Genomic DNA, 19757 nt, shown 5'->3' with positions numbered 1-19757 from the left:
AAGAGGTACAAAATAGATTTTATGGGAATTTTGCTATTTATAAAATTTCTGTATTACAAATAAAATAGAATCAACCTAGAAGCTATATACTATACCTGGAGAATAACTGGTTTGCTAGATAACCAAAGAAGACCACTGTCAAATTCTAATCTAAATAGGGCTCTTAGTACTTTTGCTGTCTATGTAAACTTCTTGCTGATTGTTTAACTAGGTTGTTGAGAAATATATTCTCAGATGATGCCCCAGTCTCAGGATAGGAGGCTCTAACTTAGCCCCTAATACAAATTTTTCTTATCTTACATGTCTGAATGTCTTTCGGAGAAATCTGAATTCCAAATAGAACCTGTAGAAATGTAGCTGACTCATTCCCTTCAGAATAAAAACCACCACGTTGTTTAGTTGTTTTTGGTGTGAAAGCTGGCACCAGCTGTTGGAAAAAAAAAAAAAAATCAAACCGACATGGCTATAGGCATACAGAAGAAAAGCATGAAAGGGTGACTAACAGCTAATGAAACCTTTCATCAACCACTAACTTCCTGTAACTGGAAGACAGCCTTTACTTCAAAGAACTTAAATAAAATTCTTTGTAATAAATATTTGTTATATTCAAATCAAATGTCAATTGACACTTTTGTGTGTGACAGGATGGAATTAGAAAACAATTTGTGGCATATGGTTCTCTTCTTCTCCCTAAAAATTTATCTTAAATCAGAACTCTGATTTTACAAAGGTTGATTTCTAACATGTTCTGTAACTCTTCCTAAATCAGCACATCAAATGAGGGCTGGTTTCAGTCTAATGACAGGCTGGCGTTCACTCGTTCCTTTGTTCTTTCATTGAGACTGGGTCTTATTACATAGTCCTGGCTGTCCTGGAACTCGCTATATAATCAAGCTAGCCTCAAACTCAGAGATCTGCCTGCCTCAGCCTCCTAAGTGCTGAGATTAAAGGCATGCACCATTATGCCCCACCAGATGGCAGTATTTCTTGCTAAAGAAGATGGGTCTAAGAAATCTAGACAATTTATAATAACCAGGGAGGGTACAGGTAAGGGTGGGGAAGGCTTTGCATCTAAAACTCTTGATGGGTATTGTGATGGGTAGTTTTATGTCAACTTGACACAAACTAGAGTCATCTAAAAGGAAGGAACTTAAAATGGGAAAATTCTTCCATAGGATCTAGCTGTAAGACATTTTCTTAATTAGTGATTCATGGAGGAGGGTCCAGCTTATTGTGGGTGGTACCATCCCTAGGCCAATTGTCCCGTGTTCTATAAGAAAACAGTTGAGCAAGCCATGATGAGCAAGCAGTAAGCAGCACCTCTCCATAGCTTTTGCATCAGCTCCTGCCTCCCTGTTTGAGTTCCCATCCTGACTTTCTTCAATGATGGTCTATGATATGGAAGTATAAGCCAAATAAGCCCTTGCCTCATCAAGTTACTTTGGTGATGATTTTTGCATCATAGCAATAGAAACCATAACTAAGACAGACATAATTTAATTTTCACATCACTAATATCACTGAAAGCATTCAAATATTACCATCTCTTTGTTCTTTATAAGAAAAGTAAAAGACTAACCAGAATTATTAAGATAACATTATGTGATCTCTATCAAATTCACACCAGGGGAAGCAAATTACAGTATCTGTAATAGCCAGAGAGATATAATGAATAAAGTATGCCAGGTAGGACACTAGAGTACACACACCCTTATCTAAAAACTGCTACATCTCTGTCACCTTTGACAAAGATGCTGACTGGTGAGAAAACAGAGAGATGGTTGCTAAATTTTTAAGTTTTTTGAAGAAATCACCAATCTGGATTTTTATACACAAATTGCAAACTATATCTGTCTATCTGTCTATCTATCTGTTTGTATCCACCATCTATCTACCATCTATATCTATGTCAACAACCTACGAATAGACCTCTAGAAACCAGTGTGAAACCTCTGATTTATGAATAGTTTATCTCATACCTGGGTTTAGGAACAGCAGATTTACCCAGAACTGCATACTTCAGCAACTCACACAGCTGTCTATGGGTTACTTCACAGTTGTCAGTAAATAAAATGGTAGATAAGCGAGCTTTCTACAAAGACAAATTAGAATACAGCAAGCTATAATGCTCAGGAATGGCAAAAAAGCAATTATCAAGTTTCTGATAATTTTAATATAGACACAAACACAAGGACTGTTCTAATTAATTGAAAATAAACGTCTAAAATAGTTACTTGTGGTATGATGTTATTATAATATTTCATAAACACTGGTACAGTTTATGTATATAGTTGTATGCTTACAGTAGGATGATTAAAATGCAATGCATGCTTTCAAGAACTCTATTCCATTAGGGACAAACACTGCAGGGGCCAGTTCTATTATGAAGATATAGAAGCAAGTGCCCTAGGGTTTACAGGAGTGGTTCTTCCCCTTCCTAATGCTGCAGTCCCTTAATACAGTCCCTCATGTTGTGGTGACCCCAACCATAAAGTTACTTTCACAACTGCAATTTTATTACTGTTATGAACTCTACTGTAAATATTGGATATGCAGATGATCTTAGGCAATCCTTGTAAAAGAGTCCCAAAGGGGTTGGGATGCACAGATTGAAAAACACTGGTTTATAGTTTTGGTGGTGGCCGCTTTAAACTCTGGAGCCAAGCAATATAGCATGGCTTGGTTGGGTCCAAAATTGTATATTGCAAGACATGAAAGTTACAGTGGAGACAAAGTAACCAAATCACAGATCACAGACTCAGATCACTGTCACCTATCACAATCAGATTTATCCTACGGCAACAGAAAATTTAAGGGAGCTCCTTGGTTCTTTTAAAAAGGCTTTGTCGAGTACTTATTTTAAAAGAAGATAATGAATGGGTGTAGAATGTTTTTCTGAAAGGTATATATCTAATGAAAAGCAAAGTTAGTTAATTTTGACAATTAATTAGTGTTAATAGGCCAAATTTTAAAAATAAGTTGAAATGTCTATTAAATTTTTTTAATTTAAAAGGTTTTGTACTTATGCCTGATTATTACGGTAGTGTTTGCTTATTATAAAAAACTCAGATAATAGAAAAAGGTGAAATAATACATAATAAATAAACACCTATACAGCTCAGAGATAATTATTACTTTCATTTTTTTCTCGGACACAGCAGAATATTACATTTAGGAGTTCAAGCATCATACTACCTGACAGCAAGTATCATGGTTCAGTTCCTTAACCTAAGGACACAGTTTTCGTACCTGTAGAGTAACTATACTTTTATCTAGTGAGACTGGGAGGGCCAATGAGAGATCGCTGTGCAATAATACATCAGTGCTAGCCACCAACACACCTTAAGTACTTAACAAGCATCAGATATTATTGCTAATTGAATGTTAACGGAGAAAATGCCTTCCATAGAACTGGTCTCTAGGCAAGCCTGTAGACATTTTCTCAATGATCAATGTAGGAGGCCCGGCTCATTGTGGGTGGTGCCCCCTGGCAGATGGTCCTAGATGGTATAAGAAAGAAGACTGACCTAGCCAGAGCAATTCCACAACAAAAGGAGATCAAAGGGATTGGAAAAGAAGAAGTCAAAATATCACTTTTTGCAGATGATATGATAGTATATATCCTAAATTTGATAAACAGCTTCGGTGAAGTAGCTGGATATAGAATTAACTCAAACAAGTCAATGGCCTTTCTCTACACAAAGAATAAACAGGCAGGCGAGAAAGAAATTAGGGAAATAATACCTTTCTCAATAGTCACAAATAATATAAAATACCTTGGCGTGACTCTAACTAAGGAAGTGAAAGATCTATATGATAAGATATGATAAGAACTTGATGTCTCTGAAGAAAGAAATTAAAGAAGATCTCAGAAGATGGAAAGATCTCCCGGCTCATGGATTGGCAGGATCAACATTGTAAAAATGGCTATCTTGCCAAAAGCAATCTGCAGATTCAATGCAATCCCCATCAAAATTCCAACTCAATTCTTCAACAAATTAGAAAGAGCAATCTGCAAATTCATCTGGAATAACAAAAAACCTAGGATAGCAAAAACTCTTCTCAAGGATAAAAGAACCTCTGGTGGAATCACCATGCCTGACCTAAAGCTGTACTACAGAGCAATTGTGATAAAAACTGCATGGTACTGGTATAGAGACAGACAAGTAGACCAATGGAATAGAATTGAAGACCCAGAAATGAACCCACACACCTATGGTCACTTGATCTTCGAAAAGGGAGCTAAAACCATCCAGTGGAAAAAAGACAGCATTTTCAACAAATGGTGCTGGCACAACTGGTGGTTATCATGTAGAAGAATTTTAATTGATCCATTCCTATCTCCTTGTACTAAGGTCAAATCTAAGTGGATTAAGGAACTCCACATAAAACCAGAGACACTGAAACTTATAGAGGAGAAAGTAGGGAAAAGCCTCAAAGATATTGGCACAGGGGAAAAATTCCTGAATAGAACAGCAATGGCTTGTGCTGTAAGATCGAGAATTGACAAATGGGACCTCATGAAACTGCAAAGCTTCTGTAAGGCAAAAGACACCGTCAATAAGACAAAAAGGCCACCAACAGATTGGGAAAGGATCTTTACCTATCCTAAATCAGATAGGGGTCTAATATCCAATATATATAAAGAACTCAAGAAGGTGGACTCCAGAAAATCAAATAACCCCATTAAAAAATGGGGCTCAGAGCTAAACAAAGAATTCTTACCTGAGGAATACCGAATGGCTGAGAAGCACCTGAAAAAATGTTCAGCATCCTTAATAATCAGAGAAATGCAAATCAAAACAACCCTGAGATTCCATCTCACACCAGTCAGAATGTCTAAGATAAAAAATTCAGGTGACAGCAGATGCTGGCGAGGATGTGGAGAAAGAGGAACAGTCCTTCATTGTTGGTGGGATTGCAAGCTTGTACAACCACTCTGAAAATCAGTATGGCGGTTCCTCAGAAAATTGGACATAGTACTACCGGAGGATCCAGTAATACCTCTTCTGGGCATATATCCAGAAGATGCCCCAACCGGTAAGAAGGACACATGCTCCACTATGTTCATAGCAGCCTTATTTATAATAGCCAGAAGCTGCAAAGAACCCAGATGCCCCTCAACAGAGGAATGGATACAGAAAATGTGGTACATTTACACAATGGAGTACTACTCAGCTATTAAAAAGAATGAATTTACGAAATTCCTAGGCAAATGGATGGACCTGGAGGGCATCATCCTGAGTGAGGTAACCCAATCACAAAAGAACTCAAATGATATGTACTCACTGATAAGTGGATATTAGCTCAGAAACTTAGAATACCCAAGATATAAGATACAATTTGCTAAACACATGAAACTCAAGAAGAACGAAGACCAAAGTGTGGACACTTTGCCCTTTCTTAGAATTGGGAACAAAACACCCATGGAAGGAGTTACGGAGACAAAGTTTGGAGCTGAGACAAAAGGATGGACCATCTAGAGACTGCCATATCCAGGGATCCATCCCATAATCAGCCTCCAAACGCTGACACCATTGCATACACTAGCAAGATTTTTGCTGAAAGGACCCTGATATAGCTGTCTCTTGTGAGACTAGGCCGGGGCCTAGCAAACACAGAAGTGGATGCTCACAGTCAGCTATTGGATGGATCACAGGGCCCCCAATGGAGGAGCTAGAGAAAGTATCCAAGGAGCTAAAGGGATCTGCAACCCTATAGGTAGAACAACATTATGAACTAACCAGTACCCCTGAGCTCTTGACTCTAGCTGCATATGTATCAAAAGATGGCCTAGTCAGCCATCACTGGAAAGAGAGGCCCATTGTACATGCAAACTTTATATGCCCCAGTACAGCGGAATGCCAGGGCCAAAAGTGGGAGTGGATGGGTAGGGGAGTGTGGGGGGAGGATATGGGGGACTTTTGGGATAGCATTGGAAATGTAAATGAGGAAAATACCTAATAAAAAATATTAAGAAAGAAAGAAAGAAAGAAAGAAAGAAAGAAAGAAAGAAAGAAAGAAAGGAAGGAAGAAAGAAAGAAGGAAGACTGAGCAAGTCCTGAGGAGCAAAGTGGTAGGCAGTCCTCCTCCCTTCCTGGCCTCTGTATCAGTTACTGCCTCCTGGCTCTTGACCTGAATTCTAGTGAAGAATTGTGAATAGGACTGTGATCTGGCTATGAGAGCTGAGATAAACCCATCCCTAGACAAGATGATTTTGGTTATGAGGTCATGGTGTTTTATCACAGCAATAGAGACCCTAACTTATACAATGGCCTTGAGCTAAGGTTAGGTATTTACTATTAACCACTTTTTTGAGTTTCTGTTCTAGGGACTGAATTCTGGGCACATGCAAGGCAAGTCCTCTATTACTGAGCCACACTGCTGACTCTTAGCCACACAGTTTTGAGAAATTTCTTTGTACTACATCATTTCTTAGAACTTTTAAGTGGGGATCACCATACTCCCATTTTACAACAAAGAAATGAAGAAAGAGGTTTAAAAGCCACAGCGGGAATGCAGCCTCCGAAGATCAAGCTTTTTAATCTCTGGACTACCGTTTCCAACCCAGGGGACTTTACAAACATCCATCTGCTTTCTAACCATCCCCACCCTAATCTATATTTTTCCCTATCAGTCAGTTATATAACCACAACTTTAACATGAGAAAATGGTTCAGGCTAAGTGCATTTTTAAATATGTAATGAAAATTTTATATTTAAAATTCTCTTTTCGATGAAACATTTAAAAATACAAATACTAGGGCAAACATTCTTATTACTGGTATCATTCCTCCATCTAATCATTTCCCCAGGATAAATTCCCCATCAAAATGACCATTCATTTTTACTTCTTCATAAATATTGTATAAAAACAAGAGAATCCTGTTTAGGTGTGCATGGATATTCCTGAAATATTTTGTTATACGGATCTTAATAAATGTTTGTTAAATGAATATTCTGTGTACCAGACACTAAGTCAGTTTTAAACTATGGAGAGAGCCTGGACGAGGTGGTACAACCAAGGGAGCAGAGTTGAGTGAGGTCAGTGGGTGAGCCCTTACCCTTCGGCAGGGACCCTTCGGGTGCTGGCGAAAGTGACTCCCAGCCACAAGTGACTTCGGGCCAGCCTGCTGGGCTCTCTCCTCTGCTCACCTTGGCTTGTGGCTCGCGGTCCTGAATATGCGAAGGAGGTCCATCCCGCTCTGTAGCCGAGGCCGAGGAGTTCGGGGCCTCCTTCCTCTTCCTGGAGTTCGCCTCCTCCTTCTCTTGCTCCATCAGGCTGTAGGGGAAAGATCAGCTGGAGCTGAGGACCCCGCGGCGACCAGGAAACCGTGTCGCGGCCTCTCTCCAGCAAAGCGCTAGACAGGAGTGACGGTTGGTTTGTCTCTTGAAGCGGCTCAAACCAGTTTACCACTCTTGGCCCTCGCAAAAAAGGCCACAGACCTACGCCTCCTTTCCTCAATTTAAGCCGTCGCGAAGTTTAAAGCGCTCCCTGAGGCGCGTCGTGCGCAGAGCGAGGGGCTCCCGGTCCTCAAGCCTCTGTCCACGCCCCCGGGTCCCGAACCGCCCCCTATGCAACGCCCACAAACCGCTGGCGACGGCCGCCGCCGCTCTACAAGCGCCCGCTTCCCTTGCCGCGCCGGCGTTTAAACAGACCGGAAGTGGGGGCGTCCGACTTCCGGCCGTTGAACTCTGCGAAACCCAGGGTCCGGGGATGGCGACCAAGAGACTGGCGCGGTACGTTAGGGGGTTCCCCTTAGGGTGGGCGGTGTTCATCCGCAGTCGTTTGGTCTGGATCTGAAAAGGGCCCTGGTCTTCTCGGGCCCCACGTCGCCATTCGCGACAAGTTGGAGGAGCCCGAGAAACCCCGGGTCCTCCCTACCGTGGCATGCTCTATCAGGTCTGTTCATTCTAGACCCCTGGGACCTGGAACGTGACAGCTCTGCACACTGTTCTCAGGCAGGTGCCACTGCGCCCAAGTGACCTGCCTAGTCCAGTTTTATTGTCAGAATTACCACAGACTCTCTCAGGTTTTTTGGGGGGGGGTGGGGGGGAATATGCTGTGCACAGATTTTTGGATGCGTTGTACACATTTGTTGAGATTGTGGACACAGTATCAAACTTACCAGGCATAGTGGAATGGACCTACAATACCAGCATGGAAAGTTGGAGGCCAGCCTGGTCCTCATGGTGATGTTCAAGCAGGCGATGGCTAAATAGTGAGACTGTCTCAAAACAACAACAAAACCAGATTCAAAACAAAACCCCTATCTGATGTATTAATGAATAGCATAGGATTCAAGCGTGAAAAGTCCTGTCAAAGGTTAACATACTATGGCCATCTTTAGGCAAATCATTTACTTTTCTCTTGCATAAAATACAGGTTGCAGACATGTCTACCACCTAGAATTGTTTAAAAGAAGTCACCATCCTAATTAAATATTTGCTGAAGAAGTGACTAGTAAATGTTAGTTTTTCATTCCAAATCCCTACATTGGCCTCACGTCTTGTCTTTTTCAAATAGCCAAAATAACTATTCCAGGTGTCTGTCTACTTAAAGTTGTATTCGTCATCATTTGGGATCTTCCCTTCTTTGGACTGCAGTGTATTGCTGTTGGGAGGTTTGTTTGTTTTGTTTTTGTTTTTGTTTTTAATCATAGATTACCTTTCAGTAGTACTCTGGTAATCTTTCTCCCCTCCATTTTTAGAGTTTAAGCACAGGCATCATCCCCTTGGTACATAGCAAAGGCTTGAAAAATACATCTTTATAGTCAATTCCTCGGTACTACTATAAAACGTGAACAGGTAAGAGTAGTGTTTGTGAAGCCCGCTCAGGTAAAATGGACACTAAACTCAAGAGAGGATGGCCATTCGCACAAGGACCTAGGACTTTTAAAGTCTAGCCCTCCTTTCCTTCAGTCAGTATGCAGCTGTTGTTTGAGGCAGGGTCCTGCTGTGTGCTGTAAGCTGTCCCTCAGTTCAGTTTGGCCGTGGCCTGCTGACTGCTGAGCCTCCAGGTGTGGGGCCCTCACACCCAGCTCCACTTACCGTACATTAGAGATGATTTTGCCATCTGTTTGGGGCTATTACTTTAATATCATATTCTAACTGCAGTGTAAATGAGTTTATTGATCTTCCTGTGTCTTGCATTTTTAGGCGGCTTGGATTAATTAGGAGAAAGTCAGTTACACCAGCAAGTGGAAATCCAGGAGGGAGCAGATTGAGTAAGTCCCACGCTTACGTTACAGTTTGAAGCCTTGCCCTTGGAACATCGTCGGAACCTAAGAACACTGTGGTCTTTTGCAGAACAGTTGTATGCCTACTTAATTGTCGTTGACTTTGAGTCTACCTGCTGGAATGATGGGAAGCACCACAGTAGCCCTGAAATAAGTGAGTGTGGATGGCCAGTGGCCAAAGCTAGTGCTCTAGGAGTCTTCTTAAACATCCTAGATATAAGCCAGCCAATAAGAAAACAATGCTGTAAGCTCGTAGTTTAATATAAAAACTCTGACCTACAAAAGAATAAAATACCAAATACCTGAATGTGATTATCCAAAGTAGCTAGTTGTTTTAAGATTACATTTAAAACTTTGATTAGATACAACTGGAAAAAAAAAGGCTTTTCAATAGTAAAGTATATTTTAATTCATGCTGTGTTCATGTTTAATTGTAAAACAAAATGGGCATACTTTTGATATTCTGACTTATTCCATGGCACAGCTTTATTATAACTTTGCTTCTCACTGCTTTGGGTATTGGAATAAGCTTTTAAGGGAATTGATTTTTTAATGATGCTATTATGAAAGCAGTGTATGTTCAGGATAATTCACATATTCAGACCTGGTATGGTGCAACACACCCTTAATCCCAGCACTCAAGAGGCAGAGACAGGTGGATCTCTATAAATTTGAAACCAGCTTAATCTCGATCAGTGGTTCTCAACCTTCCTAATGCTGTGACCCCTTAATACAGTTCTTCATCTTTTGGTGACCCCCAAACTTAAAATTATTTTTATTGCTACTCACAACTGTAGTTTTGTGACTTTTATGAATCATAATATAAAATATCTGATATGCAACCCCTGTGATAGGGCCATTTGAACCCCAAAGGATATGTGACCCACAGATTGAGATATATTTTGTTTGTTTGTTTTCGAGAGAGGGTTTCTCTGTGTAGCCCTGGCTGTCCTGGAACTCACTCTGTAGACCAGGCTGGCCTCAAACTCAGAAATCCGCCTGCCTCTGCCTCCCAAGTGCTGGGATTAAAGGCATGTGCCACCATGCCCGGCTCAAATTGAGAACTATTGATCTATATAGGTTTCCAGACCAGCCAGAAATAAATAAATAAGTACATAAGTAAATAAATAATAAACAATAAAAAATAAATAAAATATATTTAAGTATTAACCCATGGTTCTTTTATTTAGTTGAATTTCCAGCAGTTTTGTTGAATACAGCAACTGGAGAGATTGAATCTGAGTTTCATGCTTACGTTCAGCCTCAAGAACATCCAATTCTTTCTGAATTTTGCACAGAACTGACAGGGATAAAACAGGTATGATTAAAAAAAAAGCCAGGTATGATGCAAATTTTAGATACTCAAAAAGTCAGTTTGTAAAAGAAAAATAAAAGCTACATACCACTTGAAATTAAGTTGATTAGGTGTTAGGAGAAATGGTGTCCCCTCTAAAAGTCCACTGCAGGGCTGAAGAGGTGGCTCAGTGGTTAAGAGCACTCACTGCTCTTCTGAAGGTCCTGAGTTCAAATCCCGGCAACCACATGGTGGCTCACAACCATCCTTAATGAGATCTAACACCCTCTTCTGATATGTCTAAAGACAACTACAGTGTACTTACATATAACAATAAGTAAACCTTAAAAAAAATAAATAATATAAAATAAAAGTTCACTGGGATCCTGAAAAACTCAGAAAAGCCCTATAAACATAAAGGTCAAGGGTTGCAGCTCACTAGGAAGGGGGAAGCCAGGGGTTGACCTCCAGAGAGAGTTTATTTTACAGAGCTAATAATACAACTCACTGTCTTTTATTTCTATGAAACTTTAGTTACCAGCCTTGTTTCTGTTTCCATGGTGAATTCAAGTCGGCGCTATTTCTTGCCTGTACGCGTTAAATCTTTTTACTAGGTAAACTTTGTCAGCCAGAACCTCCTCTGTGTTCTGTCCCCCACAGTGCAGAGCTGTAATAAATGCTCAGTGGCTCAGAAGTCCATTTGTTGGATTCAGATTTTGTGGCTCTCTTATCAGGTTCAAGTCGATGAAGGAGTCCCCCTGAAGATTTGCTTGTCCCAGTTCTGTAAATGGATCCATAAGCTGCAGCAGCAGCAGACGATCAGCTTTGCTGCTGGGGATTCAGAGCCTTCTACTTCTGAAGTGAAACTGTGTGCTTTTGTTACATGGTCAGGTAAAGCATGACTGATGCCTGTCAATCACACTGGGTGGTACTGGGGCCTAGGGGGTTCCTGAACAGGCACAGTGCTTGTTGCAGAATCACGAGGACCAGAGCTGGCATCCTCAGAACCCGTGTAAAAGCCACATGGGCATAGTGGTCCCTCTGTACTCCAAGTACACTAGGTGGAGACACGGACTCCCAAGAGCAGGCTGGCTAGCCAAACTAGCTAAGTCAGCAAGTCCTAGGCTCAGCGAGGAACTAGTCTCAGTAGATATTGGCTTCTAATGTCAGTCTTGGGCTTCCACATGTATGTCCACATGTCCACATATACGTACACGTGCATGTGCACACACACCTTCACCCCCACACTATAAATATGTGGCACATACATACCACACATACATATGCCCCACCCACCAAAAAACCAATAGAGTAGCACTGCCTCTATTTAGTGCTTTATTTCTAGTTTCATTCTTGTTAACCTAGAATTATGTTTGTTAACCTAATTGACCAGAAAGAAAATGAAGGGCCACACAGATCCTAACCAAGAAAAGCCAGTTCACTTTAAAAAAAAAATAAATAAATAATAATAATGATTCTCCAGAACTGGGAACGAGCATCAGTTGAAGGCAGGCTCTGCAAAGGCGGGGTGCAGAGCAGAGAAGGGAAGGGCACAGGACAGTCCTTCCCTTCATCAGAGGTGGGACAGAGACGAAGCACATCTCACTATGGCTTTTCCGACTCTGACAGCTTTTGTCTCATTCCAGCTTCTTATACGCATAAAATCATCTCCTCAGAAACTGTATTCATTGATTATATAGCTTTTCAAAGTACATTTTCCTCTAAGGTCTTCCTTGATTACACAAGATTATTAAGAGGAACAAAGCGATCAAACAGCAACTTTATGAAAACTAATGATTCACATTATGCTAAAATCAACTTTCTTTCAACTCAGTATCTTCCTTAAGATCAGTGTCATGAAGCCTTGCAGTTGCAGAAATGCCCGGCAGGGTGGCTCCCTTGGGATTTGATTCTGTTTCAGTTTGGCATAAGGTTAATATATCAAAAGCTACTTCATCTACCTTTTATATCAACTTGGCTCTCTACAAAAGCTCAATCTCTAACCCTCACTTAATTCTTCCTTTCCTTCCACTATATTTCTTTTATATTTGACGTAAGACCATTGCCCTTTTTCTTTGATTCTTAAAGAATTGTCCATCCCCTTTGCTTCAGCAAGGGCAGTCTATCAGTGAAGTTCTGGTCTGACAAGTCTGCTCAGAAGCAGGCAGTTCCCTGAGCCAGGATGCCTTCCTCTGTGTCTGACTTGAACCCTCGTTTCAATATGATTCCTATCTTTATTACACTCCTGTAAAGAACAGAAGAATACCAGGGTTCCTAAAACTGCTTGCTTTTGCCTTTTGGGAGGTACCATGTGCATGATCAGAATCTCTTCCTATTCATACAATTTCCTTGTTTCTAAAGTTGAACATTAAAAACCCAGCAATTCAATTATAGCTTGTCAGCTTCTAAAATTTCCCTAAGTTTTTCTTCTTTAATAATTCCTCTATCTCTTGCTTACTAACAATACTCATTAAAGATCTAAATATTTATTTAAGTAATAAGTTCTTGGAAAAGACTCAATTTTCTGCATAACATTTTTTTCCAGGGAATTTTCATTAATTTCATTCTTGTTTGCACTAGCTTTTTTTTTTTTTACAATTTCAGCACTAGCTTTCAGAGAGAGGCCTTTAACAGTAAGAGATGCAAGTTTAGCAAAAGATGTGTAGCGACTATCCACCAAGGGCAGTGAAGGCTCAGTCCAGGTCATCCAAGCACCTGAACTTCGTCCAAAAGCCTTCAGGATGCTTGGCATCGCCACTCCAGACCCATAAGGAGCCCTGTTTCAAAATAAGATGGGTGGCACCTGAGTAATAACACCTGAAGCTGTCCTCTTCCCTACACACCGACCACATGCACCAACACACATGCACATGCACACATATGTACCCCCCCCTACTTGTACATACCCAGAAGATAGCATTTTGAAACAGTCATCAACATAATTTCTTTTTTGGTTTTTTTTGTTTTTTTTTCGAGACAGGGTTTCTCTGTGTATCCCTGGCTGTCCTGGAACTCACTCTGTAGACCAGGCTGGCCTCGAACTCAGAAATCCGCCTGCCTCTGCCTCCCGAGTGCTGGGATAAAAGGCGTGCGCCACCACGCCCGGCTCAACGTAATTTCTTAATGGTAAGTTCTATAAGATGTAAGATAAGATAAAATACACTACCACTAACTAGTTACTAGTGCAGAAAATAAATCTTACTGTTTTGTCGTATCTTGTTTTGTGTATTTTATTTGTGAATGGAAACACACTGACACCACTGACTCTTATTTTAATATCCATAATGCAGACTGGGACTTGGGCGTTTGCCTAGAGTATGAGTGTAGAAGAAAGCAGCTGTTAAAACCTGTGTTCTTAAACTCTTGGATTGATCTCAGAGCAACTTACAGGGTAAGAGTCAAAGATGGGAGTATGCTCACCTGTTTCTGTTGAAAGTGGTTACACTTATTGGTGTGAATTTTATAAGTAAGGTGTTTTTCTTTTGGAATGTTCACATAAATATGTATCTTAAAATATTTGAGACAGCACAGCAGTAATAACTTCCAAATCTGATAGCACTAAAAGATATGAGAAATAACTTTGTGACCTCTGTAGTAGTCATTGTATTTTTAGAAATATATCTTTTTTTATTTGATTAGCTTTTTTATAAAAGAAAACCCAAAGGACTGAGTGGTGCCTTGCAGGAAGTGGGAATAGAATTTTCAGGACGAGAACATTCTGGTTTGTATAAACTGATAATTATTTCATTATATAAGTCATTTAACTTTTGTAAAACATTTCATATTAGTTTCATTTAGGAGATACAAGGTATTTTTAATAGCTTTTAAGCTAAAAAAAATGTTCTTAATAACTCAAATAATTTCTGAATTTTGAGTTTCCAGTTTCTTGAATTTAGATAAAGACCACCATCTAGTGGTTCTAGTTGGTTTAAAAATAAATAAGTAAATAATGAAAATACTGAGCACATCAACTAGAAATACAAGTGCCTAGATAATATGATAAACTTGTGGAAAAACAACTGAACATGACTAATTTTTCACAAATGTTGGTCTGTATAGATGGCTGGTGACGTGTCTGGGAGCTGGCTGACAAGTTTTCACCTGTGTAAATGCAAGCCGTATTCTCTCCCGTGATAGTGCTTTCATAGCTCCTCACAGGCCAATCATGATGATTAAAATCAGCAGGTGGTCATAAAAGGAACAGAACGCCCCAATTTCTATTTAAAATAATCTGTTTTCCATTATTTCTTTATGGTAGTACCACGGCATTCAGTGTTTGATACTTTTATTTCCTCAGGCTTAGATGATTCTCGGAACACTGCTCTTCTTGCTTGGAAAATGATCAGGGATGGTTGCTTAATGAAAATTACCAGGTCCTTGAACAAGGTTAGTGGTGTCTTGTCACTTTATTCTGTCATTTTGCGTCCTCGGGTAGTAGTCATGTTCATTAAAATGTTGATTTCATGTGTGTAGTCATTTATGCACCAATGACATTTTTCCTTTTCTTGTCATATATAATGTCTACACAAGAAATTATAAATACGGTTCCTAAAGCAATGGATTTGTCTGTGGAATCATAGGTTCTCACTAAGAAGAATCCCAAGATTTTGGCCAGAAATTTGGGTACAGATCAAGTTGAAGAAGCAGCTACTTGCAACATGAGTATCCAGGGCCCCAGCATATATCAAAAGGAGCTCCAAAGTACAGTAAATGCAGAGGAAAATGCCCAGATGAATTCAGTCTGTGTGAATTCCTCCTGTATAAAGGGCCAATTGCAACCAAAAAGCAACATGAAAGCAGATCTTTACAATATCAGACATAGCTTTCCTCTTTTCACTACCAAGTCGTCGACATCTGTGGACCAACTGCATTCTCCCACCTTGAATCCACCTCTCACTATGCAAAAGCCAAGTAAAAGTGATCAGCTTGCACTGAATGACAGCTCAAAGTCCTCAACACTTAACTCCAACTTAGTGCTTGTATCTACAACCATTCCGTCAGTTAATCATGTTTCTGATGTAGAAATGGGTCATACTTTTGACTGTTTACCGATGTTGGCTGAGTGGGAAGATGTAGTTTTACTGCCAGCATCTCAGGCTGAGCCAGACACAGACTGTATGCCTCCTGTTAGTGACACAAATGTCAGTACTTCACTTAATTCTGCAGAGAGATCACTTGTTCCAGAAGAACCAGAAACCCTTAGTTATGAAAACTTTGAAGACCTTCAGGAAACTCCTCAAAACTCTGAGACATCTAAGTCTATTGTGTATAAGAGTCCTCACAGTACAGTCTATGATGTAAAAGGAGCCAAACACCCAGGTTCGGATGCCTCTGCTTTTAAGTTACCCAAATGCAAACCATTTCCTTTCACCAGTGTTCATGCCAGTGCAGCATATCCTTCAGTTCTGAGGAAAGATCCTCTCCTTTCAGGTGGCACTAAAAGGAATTCACTTAGTCCTCCAGCTTCCCCGAGAACCAAAAGGCAGACCTTCACTATTCATGAAGAAAAGCCTACATCATCTATTTGCTCCCCAGGAACAACTTCTTGTAGAGTTTCTCCCTCTGTACTAACATCTACAGTTAATCTACAGGAGCCTTGGAAGACTGGAAAGATGACACCGCCTCTATGCAAGTGTGGCAGAAGATCTAAGCGGCTTATTGTTTCTAATAATGGGCCAAACCACGGGAAAGCCTTCTATTGTTGCCCAGTTGGGAAATACCAACAAGACAGAAAATGCTGTGGTTATTTTAAATGGGAACAAACACTTCAAAAAGAAAGGACCAATGGCAAAGCTCTGTCTCATTCCTCAGAAGGGCTCACTTTCAGCTCTCCAGAAACAAGCCGTATTCATGACAGAAATTTAAGTTTTCCTATTAAGAATTCTTTACGACTCAGACCTTCAATGAGACATTGATAAAACTCTCTTCTAAACTGCCTTCAGTGTATGTCTTATCTGACTTTATGCAGGAAAGATAGCAGTGGGGTTTACCTTACGCAGCCTCAGCATATCTGAGCACTGCAGCTACACCGGAGCAGTTCATACAAACAGAAGGGACATGTCTTTCATGGCGTGCACTCTTGCCAAGTAGTCTATCAACTGTCATCTGTTCATGAAGCAATCCTTGTTCCTAGATTTCCAAGTATGAACATTTAGATAATGTCATATATTTCATATGTTAACATTTGCTGAATTTATCAAACTATCATAAAGAACTACAAGGAAAAACTATTTTTACAAACCATGTTTATTAGGTTAAATTTAATAACTAGCCACAGAATGTGACAGCTTTCTCTTATACTTTGACCTTCAAACAAATTTCAAACTATTTTTAAATTACTTGAATAAAAATATGACTAGTAAAGTTTTAGGTAAATATTCTAAGAATTATGACAGTTTCTTAAAAATAGGGTTCTTTTCAAAGTTTGAAGATTTGTTCTGATTTGTATATTAGCATATTAGAATTGTTCAGTTATGTTTTGAAAATGCCTGGGTACAGATTTAGTTTAGAATCTGCTCCTAAAATAAATTTTAAGACATCTCAGCATCTGGCGACATTCATTTTATGTTGGCAGATTACAGGAGCATTGACATGAATGCAGAAGGATTCAATAATGATTATTTGATTTCAGAATTCAGGCTCTGATGTCATAACTACAAAATACTTTCAATCCAGTTTCAAAGCAGTCTGCCCACATAATCTGTGGTTCCTGCAGACTTGTAGACACTGTGTTTATAGCTACACAGGTGATTAGTGGGAGGAGTTCAAGTTGTTACCCATTCCTTTTTCCTCAGTTCATTTCTTTTGACCTTCCCACTGACAGTCTTCGGCAGCTCTTCAATAAATTCTACCTGTTGGTAGTAAGGGCAGGAAGAGGTTAGTCCAGCACTTGTTCACTTCCTTCAGGTCATGCCGGTTACTCAAGAGCTCTGTTTCAAACTCTAGGTGAAAGGATAAAGTTAGGTTTTGTTCTTTTTGTTTTTTACATTAAAATTATGAGCTAATTGACTGAATTATGTTGGGGGCTTCGGTTTAGCCTCGGAGTTTTTGATTAACTATTGTCATTAGCTCTGTTTGAAACCTCTCGCATAGTATATCTGAGGAGAAAACTGTCCAAAGCACTGGACTGACATCACTGGTACCAGGGACGCCTACCTTTCTGGGGTATTTGTAAGGCGCTGTAGTCTTCTTCACGTGCTCCTGGATCTCCTTTTTCAGTTGCTCTTGATCATGGGACTTGTAATCAGGATTCAGGACAATAAAAGCCTTTACTACCTAAAGAAGACATGTAGAACATCAGATTTGTGTGTTTGATGCCTTGGAGTGTCTTGTCTGCTTTCTCTGAGTGGGAATCTGCCTGGTGGAGTGAACCACTAGGGTGAGCTCCTGGTGTAGTCTAGTCCTGCTGAGAGCTTGTGCTCCTGAGCCAGCTGGCTGGTCTATAGCTCAGTCTTTCCCAATACCAGAATGCTGGTGTAGCCTCCTTTGCTCAGGCTCACCCTTGATCCCCCGCTCTAACTACATGTTGAACTGTGTGTTCTGATTTGAGTCTGATTACCTCTGCCCTTGGCTTGCACTTAGAAACACAGCCAGCACACTAAGTACAACCTCTTGGGTAACAGCCCAGCTTTTAGGCCTTACTCAGTTCAGCCCTTGTTGAAGCGAACTCAGACCATGCATTCTTTTGTGTTTCTTTTCTTTATAGACAGAGTCTTGTCATCTCTACCAGGTTAGCCTTGAATTTACAGTGGTTCTCCTGTCTCAGTTTTCCAAGTACTAGATTACACTACTCCACTTAGCTTATTTTTTTCCCCAGTAAGGACCGAACCCAGAGACACCCAGCCTTTTCCATGTGTTCTTTATACAAGGCTGTAATGATACCGTCATTCCCTTTGCTATTGTTCTGACCCACTTATATAACCAGGAAGCAGGAGAAGTGACCATGGCTAGTGCTAGGCCCACCAATCCTGTTCCCCAAATTCAGCCCTACCCAGAACTGTTTTGGGGAGATCTATCAGGAGTTTTAGGACGTTTAATGGAGAAGGAAGAAGTTTGGGATCCTGTCTGTTTTATTCTCCCCTGGGCACTGCTAGCACTATCACTCACTGCTTCCCTTAGATGCATAACTCTCTCTAGCTGAGGCAAACACAGTATTTAGCACCAAATCCAGATTCCCAACATGGCTACAGTCCAGAGAGGCCCTCGCAACTCTTTTGATTAAGTACCTTGTACTTTAGAAACTGAAATCTTACTAAATTTATTTTCTTTACTCTTTAATCAGAGAGAAAAGATAAATTGAAAATTATTTGAAACAGTCACTTAGAAAAGCCATTTGATAAGAAGTGACAACTTGTAACTAAAATGGTACTGGTTGCTCTTCCCTAGAACTCAGATTTACTTCCCAGCACCCAAATGGTAGCTCTCACAAATGTCTTTAACTCCAGTTCCAGGCAATCTGACACCTTCACACAGATAAACATGTAAGCAAAACAGCAATGCATCAATAAAAACAAAAATTAAAAAGTCATTTTTAAAAAAGGAAAATAATTAAACACACCTTGGGGAGGGGGGGGCAGGGAGTTACTGGGAATCAAATCTCATACTAAGCACATACCACAGTTGACTTAATCTTCCAGGAAAATAGAATTTTCAAAGCAAAGCAGCTTGTGAAATTCTTTAAAAATATTAAAGTATGAAAATCAACTGAGAAGATATTAACATAACAGTTAAGAAAATGCTCATTTAAAATTTTATTTTGCTTTTTGATAATTCACCCGAGAATAAGTTAAAATTCATGAATTCATTGTCAAATGTAGTTTGGGTTAACTGTATTAGGAATTCTTAAAACAGGCAATAGTAAACAGTACAGAGTAAGCTTTAGGACTGTCACAGGCAAACAAACAAACAAGAATTATATTTGGGATAGTATCCTTAAGTCTTCTTTTTATCTGATTTTGATCAATTTTTCTGAAACTTGCTACCTAATCAAAGATCTGCTATAGCCCTTTCCTAAAGAAGGAGCCAAACTGGCTAGCACAGGCCTGCCACAGAAAGTAAATGGCTGCATGTGGCCTGCAGCACATTGCTGTGTTTTGTGCATGGATACCTTGAGGCATCCATCTCTATCCTCTGCCAGGAAGTATTGTAGCCCACCAGTGTTGGAAATTTCAAACTTTCCCCCTCACTCCAGCTAATGTTAATACTTCACCAAGACCCTGCAACTAC

General features: G+C 40.1%; 3 protein-coding genes across 47 annotated transcripts in view; 1 reads left to right on the top strand and 2 right to left on the bottom strand.

The window, feature by feature from the left end:
- The window catches only part of Rexo5 (RNA exonuclease 5), an 86327-nt gene extending 78787 nt beyond the window's left edge, over positions 1–7540 (bottom strand). For 23 of the 32 annotated variants that reach the window (XR_869733.3, XR_378253.4, XR_378258.4 and 20 more), the window contains exons 1-3: positions 7155–7490; positions 1980–2092; positions 301–427 (exon numbers count right to left, since the gene is read on the bottom strand). Coding sequence is in view for 21 of the 32 variants with exons in the window: in XM_011241845.3 (XP_011240147.1) it covers positions 301–427; positions 1980–2092; positions 7155–7277 (363 nt within the window). In the remaining 11 variants the exon portion in view is untranslated. Of the gene's footprint in view, positions 1–300; positions 428–1979; positions 2093–7063 lie in introns of all 32 variants that reach the window. The other 9 variants (XM_030242748.1, XM_030242751.1, NM_001370778.1 and 6 more) reach the window with 8 other exon arrangements.
- Positions 7541–7598: 58 nt separating this feature from the next.
- Positions 7599–17831, top strand: Eri2 (exoribonuclease 2). 7 transcript variants are annotated; one of them, NM_001355104.1, is made up of 9 exons: positions 7599–7739; positions 9159–9226; positions 9314–9392; positions 10429–10556; positions 11267–11423; positions 13823–13923; positions 14172–14253; positions 14830–14918; positions 15113–17831. In NM_001355104.1, the coding sequence occupies exons 8-9, from the start codon at positions 14871–14873 to the stop codon at positions 16445–16447; spliced, it is 1383 nt and encodes a 460-aa protein (NP_001342033.1). In that variant the 5' UTR covers positions 7599–7739; positions 9159–9226; positions 9314–9392; positions 10429–10556; positions 11267–11423; positions 13823–13923; positions 14172–14253; positions 14830–14870; the 3' UTR covers positions 16448–17831. The 7 variants fall into 7 exon arrangements, with proteins under 7 accessions (NP_001342033.1, NP_081974.3, XP_006508273.1 ...); NM_027698.5 differs by having other exon boundaries at positions 9309–9392; XM_006508210.4 differs by having other exon boundaries at positions 7604–7739; positions 9309–9392; positions 15063–15718.
- The window catches only part of Acsm3 (acyl-CoA synthetase medium-chain family member 3), a 24014-nt gene continuing 21017 nt past the window's right edge, over positions 16761–19757 (bottom strand). For 4 of the 8 annotated variants that reach the window (XM_017322060.1, XM_006507475.3, XM_017322061.2 and 1 more), the window contains one exon: positions 16761–17807. In XM_017322060.1, the coding sequence (XP_017177549.1) occupies positions 17565–17807 (243 nt within the window). In that variant the 3' untranslated portion in view covers positions 16761–17564. The remainder of the gene's footprint in view (positions 17808–19757) is intronic. The other 4 variants (XM_017322063.1, NM_016870.3, NM_212442.2 and 1 more) reach the window with 3 other exon arrangements.

This window comes from Mus musculus, chromosome 7 (assembly GCF_000001635.26).
Source record: "Mus musculus strain C57BL/6J chromosome 7, GRCm38.p6 C57BL/6J".
In the NCBI taxonomy this organism is placed as follows: Eukaryota; Metazoa; Chordata; class Mammalia; order Rodentia; family Muridae; genus Mus; species Mus musculus.
This window is presented reverse-complemented; position numbering and strand designations above follow the sequence as displayed.

Excerpts from the sequence above, each read along its gene's own strand:
- Eri2 (NM_027698.5), top strand. The coding sequence starts at position 7,717 with ATGGCGACCAAGAGACTGGCGCG. Across the intron at positions 10,557-11,266 it reads AACTGACAGGGATAAAACAG|GTTCAAGTCGATGAAGGAGT; the intron begins GTATGATTAAAA and ends CTCTCTTATCAG. Across the intron at positions 11,424-13,822 it reads TGCTTTTGTTACATGGTCAG|ACTGGGACTTGGGCGTTTGC; the intron begins GTAAAGCATGAC and ends TCCATAATGCAG.